Here is a 9,253-nt window from a genome sequence, read left to right as displayed (position 1 = left end):
CGGCTTCAAAGCCCCGCACTGCCCCCTGAGCCAGAACACCCCACAGTCGGGGTCTGTCATGCACTGACACCGGGATCTGCTTAACACTGCTCGTGTTGCTGCTCAGCCCGTTGGCTGCCCTGGAAGCACAGCCAGACCCTCACCCTCTGACACCCTGCAGCCCCCTCGCTGCATTAGCTGGGAGGGGAATCGGTCAAAGGCACTCGGGATGCCAACGTGGCTGTGTGGAGCAGCGCTTCCCAGGCTCACGCCAGCAGAGGCGTTTCCCACGCTGTGCGCAGCAGGTGGAATGCACGCCGGCAACAAATACCTGTGACATCTCCCTGCAAACACCAGTGTAGCATCCTCACGCTCTGAGCTAGCAAGACAGCTTTTAGACAGGCTCTTGTCTCTTACATCAAGATGACCTTTTGGCAATAGTATTATTTTAGCAAGCGGTAAATTTATTGAAAATACAGCTTGTGCTGTAAGAAAACATAAAAAATACAGCAAAAAAAGTAAGAGGAAGCTAAAACACCAGGGGTGTGCCTGACACGAGTTTATACCCGGCTCTAAGCATTTGCATTCTGAAGCGTTTATCTTGGGGTGTGCGTCATGGGCAGGGGAGTGGGTTCTGACCTTTTGGCCTTAACACAAAAACCTCCAGGAGGGTTTTGGAACAGGGTCATTTAACTTTTTCTTTTATACATTTTGACACAGGGTAGAAATCAAAGGTTCCATTTTAAATAGTTAATGCATAAATATAGCAATTGAATTGCAATTCACCACATCCTTCACCACATAGTAAATGTACCATAAAACACTTCTCTCTTCCCTTTTTTGGCCAGAACAGAAAAGCCTCCCAGCTGGCTGAGAGCGAGCCTACTGCGACTGCTCATGTAGATAGAGTTACCTATAGAATGGCTTTAGGTCTGAGGAAGAGGAAAGAGAGAGGAGAGGGAAAAGGGCATCTAAACAGGCTGTGCACATCCCATAAAAATCCTTGTTAGAGGTACAGACATAATTACAGTTTTGTTTAAAAAGGCAGATAATTGGATAGGGCTGGTAACTGGGACCCTCTCTTCAAAATATTTATGCACATGAATAGCTTTATATTCACAAATGGGTCCATTACATTATTTATCATATTCATTTACTTATTTAGTAGCTGTGGCTGCCAGTGAGCAAATTGCTTTTCCAGCACAGAGGAAGGCAGAGTTTGTTCTCCGCAGAGCATGCAGTCCAAGAGCAGCACCTTCCCTTGCCTGTTTTGTAAGAGAAAACACATGCAAAAGGTAGAACCACATTTGAGGAGCCACCGCCCTTTGCGTGTGGCTGCACGCACGTTTCTGGGACGCAGATTTGTGCATCACGCTGCCACTGCGCATGGAAGACAATGGGAAATTTGCAGAAGTGCAAAGGCAGGTCCATTAACCGCAGAGTGTGAGCAGTCTCATCTGCTTGCAGAACCGCTCCCCACCCTCTGGGGACAATTGCGTGTACGCATTATGAATAGTCATTTGGCACCCCGAGGCATTTCTCGTGTACCAGTCAGGAGAGTACTTGCGTACATAAAATGTCTGTAAAAGAATCACGGTAAATGAGCATACAGATGAGTTTCATGAAGGTAGAGGAGAAAACTAACTTTGTTCTGTTTATTCTGCTCACTCCCTTTTCACAACTTTTGCAGTGAGCGATCCCAACATTTGTGTTTTCATACTGCAGTTAACTTTGATAACCACGGTGTCTTTATTGTAACACAGAGCCATCTAGTATTTATTGTTATGCGACACAATTTATTTTCTGCTCAGATTTAAGAACGGAGAAATTAAAGGAAAGTAACACTTTTTTACTAATTTAATGTCAAAATCTTACAGCTAGGACTGAACAATAATTCCTATGCACAATATATTATTTCAGTTCCACTTCTTTTAGAACTGTGACCATAGGTTTAACTGTGTGTCTGGTTCAACCTTTACTCTCTTACTATAAACCAGACACCATGCACAGCACCGTCTAGGCAAGCCAGTGCTTTCTAATATATAAGTATGCTTTTTAATAGTGGCATATAAAATGCTTAATTTTCATCCAAAAATTGGCAGATGCGTAAACCTTGCATAAATTTTTCTGTCAGTCATATTCCCATGGAGTGGTGAAGCACTGGTACTTCCAAGTACCTCATCCCTTTCTGTTTGCTGTATAATAACGCATAAAGAATATACATAGCGTTAAACCTGCCTTAGCTTGCAAACCTATTTAGCTTTCTCCACATGAGTTACCTGGCTCTTACAGAATTGCTCTTGAGCGTAACACTGTGCACAGGTGAAGCACTCGATAGATCTACCAAACAGATTTACCATCAGATGCACTTTGAAAGCGGTGAAGTCAGAATGGACTAACGGCATCAACCCGTATTTACGATTCCTGATAAGGCAAACGATTTTAAATGAGGCAGCAGACCCAATATGTCTGGGCCTGTTCTTGAGTTTAAGTCTATGCCCAAATGTCTTTGCTTGGCCAGGGAAATAGTAGTTAATAAAGAACTCTTATGTTTTCAAGAAAAAACAGAAGAGTCTTACTGGCTGCAGATTCTAACTGGGATCTTAAACTAGAATGATTTCTTTCCATTTTCGTTTCTTCTCCTAAGTAAGATATAATTCTGTTAATCAAAGAGATGTAAGCTATACGCTGCAACATTATTATTGGAGAACCCAGACCTTTGATGGACTCATGCAAATGTGTCCGACTGAAATGTAACATATCCAAAGCCCGCTCACGTTTCCTTGTCACTTCCACTAGCTAGAATACTCACTGAATTTGAACGAGTTCTCCCAACATTAATAACTGGGAGTTAACAGCAGATTTTCGCTGGTCTCATGCCGACTTAGTCACACACACATCCACATTCCAGGAAAGAAATTCGTGCTGATGAATTCAGCAATGTCTTCTCTATTACTGCGTATTTCCAAAACCTATGAGCTAAACCTAAGTCCGACGGAATGAAACCTAAGTATTACGATTTTCCTTCCAGCAGAGATACAAGAAAGCGGGGAAATGTAGCAACATGAGCACCATGTATTGGTATCTCGTAAGGAAAACATCAGAACATCCAGTCATGACTAACTGTTTCAAAATAATGGTGTTGGCAAAACACCAGAGGTGATGCATTTTTCACCCTGCTAAGTGAAGTACTGTAAATGCTGCAAGGGGGATGGAGAGTGAGGAAGCAGAAGGCAGCATGGCATTTTAGTGGAAGAAAAAGTCACAAAGCGAATGAGCTGTTTTAAAAGCAATCTTCTATAACTAACTGCTGGAGAACAGCAGGGTTCCTTACCTCAACAGAAAACCCCCACACAGTATTGCACCTTGCGAAAACGTGTGATTTCATGAACTAGCACTGATACTGAAGTGTCTTCTTTTACAGGAGTCTCGCAAATAATAATCTTCAGTCGCTTCCAAAAGACATATTCAAAGGCTTGGATTCTTTAACAAATGTGTAAGAAAGCAATTAATTAATCTATTCATTATACTAAAAATGCGAAGAGATTATTTCAGAGGGCAGTCTGAGTAACCACTGAAACCAACAGCTGGTAATGGGAGCTTATTACTGGGTAGAGACTGCTCAATATGGGTAGGCTTGGTTTCTGTATCCTGTTGTTGATAATTTAATTTAGTTTGTAATATTCTCCTAGTTATGAAGATAAGTAACACGGTTAGTAGTTACGCGTGTTCATTAAGACTTAGTGAGTAAGAAGGAAGTATCCTTAGGGATGCAGGAGAGAGCGTGGCACGAGGGGAAAGTGGCAGATATTTAATGGAGTTACATTTGGCGTGCAAGTGATTTCTGGGAAGGCTGTCTTTCATCACAAAAGCATGTGTCTTAGTAAGTACCACATCCCATAATAAATCTAACTGCAACCAAACCCAAACCTGAACTTGTTTAAATATGTAACTTGAATCCCAGCAAAAATAAAAATTATAGTTAAACAGAAAAATTCCATGGTTGCTGCACTGAAATATGTCCTTTTTGCAGCACGCCACATTCTGCTGCGCCTGATTTGGGACAATGAGTGCAGAACGTCCTTTGCCTGCTCCCAGCATTAACAGGGAAGGCTGAATTCACAGTGTAAAGCTGCAGCAGTGAGATGTGGAGGTGGTCAGCGTATCTGGTAGCGTTACTTGGCATGCCTGACCGTGGCCAGGTGGTTGCACAGTGTGGTCCTGGCGCTGGCCTGTCCCTGTGCACACGATCTGAAATCTGACTGAAGACAGCTGTAGAAGACTTGAGCAGAGCTCCTGTGCTTGCCTCCTAAAGCCCCAGATAAGTGTATCTAAAGGAGACAGCACATACTGACTGGGTGATCAGCAGGTCACATGAATTCCAGTTTTGTTACCTGTAATAGAATGCATTTATTGAGAAAGGGTAATCGAAAAGAAACAACCTCCCAAAACGTGGGGCCAGCAGTTTGGTAGGCTTTTGTGTACCTGTAAACCTGGGGGGGATCAACAAAAATTTCCTACTTCTCCTTGGTTATACAATGAAACCTGTGTGGGTTCTGGTATGGAGATTTAAGTACGGGTCAGGACACGTTAAGCCAGGAAGGCAGCAGTTAAGAATAATCAAGAGGGAACATATTGAACAAGAGCCCAGTTTGCTGTTGTCATGCAAGGAGGAAGGAATCGGCCGACTCCTTATTTTCAATGCATTATTTATTTGTTGTAGAGATCTTAGAGGCAACGCATTTAATTGTGACTGCAAACTGAAGTGGTTAGTGGAATGGCTGGGCAGCACCAATGCCACAGTTGAAGACATTTACTGTGAAAGCCCACCAGAATACAAGAAGCGCAAAATCAATAGCCTCTCTCCGAAAGAATTTGATTGCATTATTACAGGTAATGTGCTTCACATTATTTAATCTTGTTAAATTAAAGTCAAAGCTGTGTTTCTTTCATTCTAGGGCCCGTTTTTGCAGGAAGTTTGCATAGTGGGTGGAACATCCACTAAAATCAGTACGAATCCTGTGCAGGTGTAAGTGTGACATGCGGATCACTTGGGAGTGGGGTCTTACATTGCGGCTTCTGCTCAGAATTCAGTATGCTATGTGAGGATTTGGGTAGCTGAGACATAAACCAGCACCTCTTCTAATTGAGAAAGATTGAAAAACAAGTTGCAGTGCTCCTTTATAAACAGGAAAATTGGACTAGTCGTGAAATACTGCAATTTGTGAGGAACTTGTGTCTGTTAAGCAGATGTTTTTTCAGTACAGCGTGGAAAGCATCTCTGTAACTATCACACGTCATGTGCCCTTTTGCAGAATTTGAAGTCTATCAGTCCCTGCCGTACCAGTCTCTGTCAGTAGATACTTTCTCGTACATGAACGATGAGCACGTGGTTATCGCTCAGCCTTTCACTGGAAAGTGCATCTTTCTTGAATGGGACCACGTAGAAGTGATGTTCAGGAATTACGACAACATTACAGGTATGAGCACTGATGCACAAATAACACTACAACAGCTGACCCAAAGAGTGTCGCTAACTCTGTCTTTTACTCTTCTTCTTATAGGTACTTCAACTGTTGTGTGTAAACCTATAGTTATTGAGAGCCAGCTGTATGTCATTGTCGCGCAGCTCTTTGGAGGCTCCCACATATATAAAAGAGATATTTTTGCAAATAAGTTTATAAAAATTCAAGATATTGAAATCCTTAAAATCCGAAAACCCAATGACATTGAAACTTTCAGGATTGCTGAAGACTGGTATTTTGTTGTTGCAGACAGTTCAAAGGCTGGTTTCACCACGGTTTACAAGTGGAATGGGAATGGATTTTATTCCCATCAGTCTCTGCACGCCTGGTACAGAGATACTGATGTGGAGTTTCTTGAAATATCCGGCAAACCACATTTAATTCTGTCAAGTAGTTCCCAAAGACCTGTAATATATCAGTGGAACAAAGGAACAAATGAATTTGTTAAACGTTTTGATATCCAAGATATGGAAGATGCATATGCAGTGAAACATTTCAAAGTGAAGGAGGATGTATACATTTGCTTAACAAGATTTATTGGGGACTCTAAAGTAATGAAATGGGGTGGTTCGGCATTTCTGGATTTACAAAGGATGCCATCCCGAGGGTCAATGGTATTCCAACCACTTCAGATAAGTAATTATCAATATGCCATTCTCGGAAGTGATTATTCTTTCACTCAAGTCTATTATTGGGATGCTGAAAAGGCAAAATTTGTGAAGTTTCAAGAATTAAACGTACAGGCACCAAGATCTTTCATACATGTCTCCATCGATAAACGAGATTTTCTCTTTGCTTCGAGTTTTAAGGGAACTACACTGATTTATAAACATGTCATAGTTGACTTAAGCGCATGACACTCATAACTCTGAGATCACATCAGACTTTCTGCCGTAAGTGGACAAAATGAACTAAATGCATGATGACTCTCTTATCTTACTTCCAAATGAATGCCTTTAAAAGTTGAGATTGCTAGAACAAAGTATTACTAGTATCTTCATCTTTAATTGTCAAGTCTAGTGGTGTTGGAAGTTGCATTTTTTAACAAAAAAGAAATTAAATTAACTGTTCTTTGCATCCACAGTATGTAAATACGTGTGCAACTGCATCTGTTGCTATAAAGAATATTAAGATGTACTTTTCCATTTATTTATTCACCTGTTTGAAACAACTGCCAAATAAAATGTTTACATTTTGTGTCTTTCACATTCCAAATATTATTTGCAGGCGATACTTTTTATTTGTGTATGCATTATACACATATAAAATAAACCCAGGAAGGCACATTGCCCAGGGCAGTGCTGCACTGCGTGGAAGATGCACAGTATTGGTGCAGGTGGGTTTCACATTTAGCAAGTTCTTGATGAAATACAGCATCGAATCCCAGTCCTGTAAATTATCATCTGGACGTGTCCTAGCATTTATGTGAAGCTTCACTGATTTAAACATGAATCCACCCATAAAAAACCATTCAGTGATACAGATCTGGTTGTAGCGTGGGGCTTTGTTCTGGGTATAGCTGGAAGTACCTGATTTTCTACAAATTGACAAAGAAATCCACAGCATAAACGATGATGTAAAGGTCTGTCCTTCTCCACCTCATGCTGCAGCAGCACAAAACAAATCACTGCTATAATGCTGGGGCTGTTACTGTGCTGAAGGCTAGAAGCACAGCTCATTTTTAAGCAAGCATCATTTCTGTATCTGTACTGTCACACATCACTTGCATTAATTCTGTGTGTCCCTGTCAAGTATTTTCACTGTAACTGCGATTATTTAATCTTCAATGAATTTATTCATTATTCTGAATGAAGCTAGTGAATGTGAAGTCGTTTTTTCCCACCATCCTGCACTGCAGTTCAGCAATAGACACTTCTGATATCCAGGGAACGTTGACTGTAGCAGGACAAACTCGGTTGGTGTAGCACATGCAACTGCAGGGAAGCCACCGATATCTGTTCAAATATGCCAGGTCTGAATTTGGCATGAAAATCTATTACAAACTCAAAGTTAAAATAGCCTTTTGTCTGCATACATCTAGTGCATCACCTGTGAGGAACCTGTGCTGCTGTCGAAGGTCATTTGGTGCAGCTCAGGAGGAGAGCTCAGGCTGGCTTTAGACACCTTTGCACTTCACTTGACGTTGTCAAGCCTTGCACACCAGTGCCATCTTTAAAAGACACACGTGAACACTGTGTGTGTTTATACACATTTCTAGCATGCACAGACGTTGACTGGCAAGTGAGACTCATCATAAGATGCGTGTCAGCTGGTTCTGCTCCGTGTCCTCAGAGCCCCCCAAATGGCAGAGCATTATGGTGCTGCTGAGAGCACCTGCAGCAGAAAATGTATACAATAATAATAATGTGTATTTTAAGAAGCCAATCCTAAACAGTATGCTTCTGTAGTAAAGAACAGAGAGGTTTTTGTATTATGTTATTTGAAAAGAAAAAATCCCATGTGAACAATACTGCTCTTAATTTAATTTTCTGATGCCTTTTGATCCACGGCTGCCTATGCTCTGGTCAGTATTTGGCTTAATGACGACCTATTCCATAAGTACTCACAGTGCGACTGGAAAGATTTTTAACTAAGTTTCACAGTTGAAACCTCCAATTTTTTTCTTAATAAATACATTTCCAAAAGTCATCTTGATAAATCATCACTTGCTTGACAAGGTTTCCTTTATATTTTTTTTGCTTTTACACAAGCATGATTTCAAGCCCCACGTGAACCCAAATCATCTCTTTTACTCTTTCTCAGTGTTGGCTGCACATCGGTGATGGCCAGCTCGGTTTATCCATCTCTTCTCCAATCCACCTTGCGTGACAAATGAATGAAATGGAAAGTCATGAACCAATCTCAAATCTACCAGCAAATCATGAAGAGCTTTCTGTTTCATCTTGTCTTCTGTTTCAGGCTTTTACTTAAGCTCCTATTGAATTATGTGCACTGATTTTGATCTGATTTCTCCCATTGTATTTGCCTTCATGCACTCTCTATCAAATTATATAGATAATGGCTATGTACCCTTCTCATTATGGACATATTATGGACATCTGGCTGAGTTTAAGTAGAGTTGGATGACCTTGCTAATCTGCTTCAACATATATTTGCAAACACTCTACCCCAATATATTGCCTCACAATTGTGCCTTGAGAAGGTTATGCTCCATGGAATTGTATTTCAGAGCCAGCCAGCTACATGCCCTATGCTATAGCAGTGCTATGATTTAATGAATTATGAATTAATTTATTTGGAAATAATAGGATGGACTTACGGGAATCCAGTGTTACTCTTGGATTTAAAGGGCAGTTTTAAAAGCCTGCAAGGGTGTAAATCACTAGAATTTTACATTCACAGTCTCTGTAAAACTAGCCATGGTACGGTACACAGGGTGACGGGGATTAATCTGCTGGCTTAGTCTGCTCAAGTGTGCAACTGCGCTACCGGTTTGGTTGTTCCTTCATGGTGATGATCATGGAGCGTGATCAACATAATGCTGATGTCATTTTTGGAAGGTCAACTAATCACTGTAAAACGCTGGATCTAAGCCTGCTCTCTTCTGAAAACCCCTTTCTCTACTCAGTTTGTGTCAGGTGAAGAGCCACAGGGACTACAGCCGGTTTCTCATTGTGCAAGTGTAGCATTTCACTGCCCCACATAAGGAACTGGGGTATTTTTAGGATGGAACTCATAATCCTTAACGTAGAAGAGTGTAAAGTCTCATTAGGTGGCTCCCTGTGCTG

General features: G+C 41.2%; 1 protein-coding gene across 1 annotated transcript in view; it reads left to right on the top strand.

Annotated features, from left to right (window-relative positions):
* The window catches only part of LGI1 (leucine-rich, glioma inactivated 1), a 12,429-nt gene extending 5,710 nt beyond the window's left edge, over nt 1-6,719 (top strand). Inside the window, exons 5-8 of the mRNA XM_010189349.1 lie at nt 3,404-3,475; nt 4,703-4,872; nt 5,295-5,459; nt 5,544-6,719. Coding sequence (XP_010187651.1) covers nt 3,404-3,475; nt 4,703-4,872; nt 5,295-5,459; nt 5,544-6,361 — 1,225 coding nt within the window. The 3' untranslated portion in view covers nt 6,362-6,719. The remainder of the gene's footprint in view (nt 1-3,403; nt 3,476-4,702; nt 4,873-5,294; nt 5,460-5,543) is intronic.
* Nucleotides 6,720-9,253: the final 2,534 nt, after the last annotated feature.

The sequence above is a fragment of the Mesitornis unicolor genome, unplaced genomic scaffold (assembly GCF_000695765.1).
Source record: "Mesitornis unicolor isolate BGI_N332 unplaced genomic scaffold, ASM69576v1 scaffold37837, whole genome shotgun sequence".
NCBI lineage: Eukaryota > Metazoa > Chordata > Aves > Mesitornithiformes > Mesitornithidae > Mesitornis > Mesitornis unicolor.
Note: the sequence above shows the minus strand (reverse complement) of the source record. Positions and strands in the feature narration are given on the sequence as shown.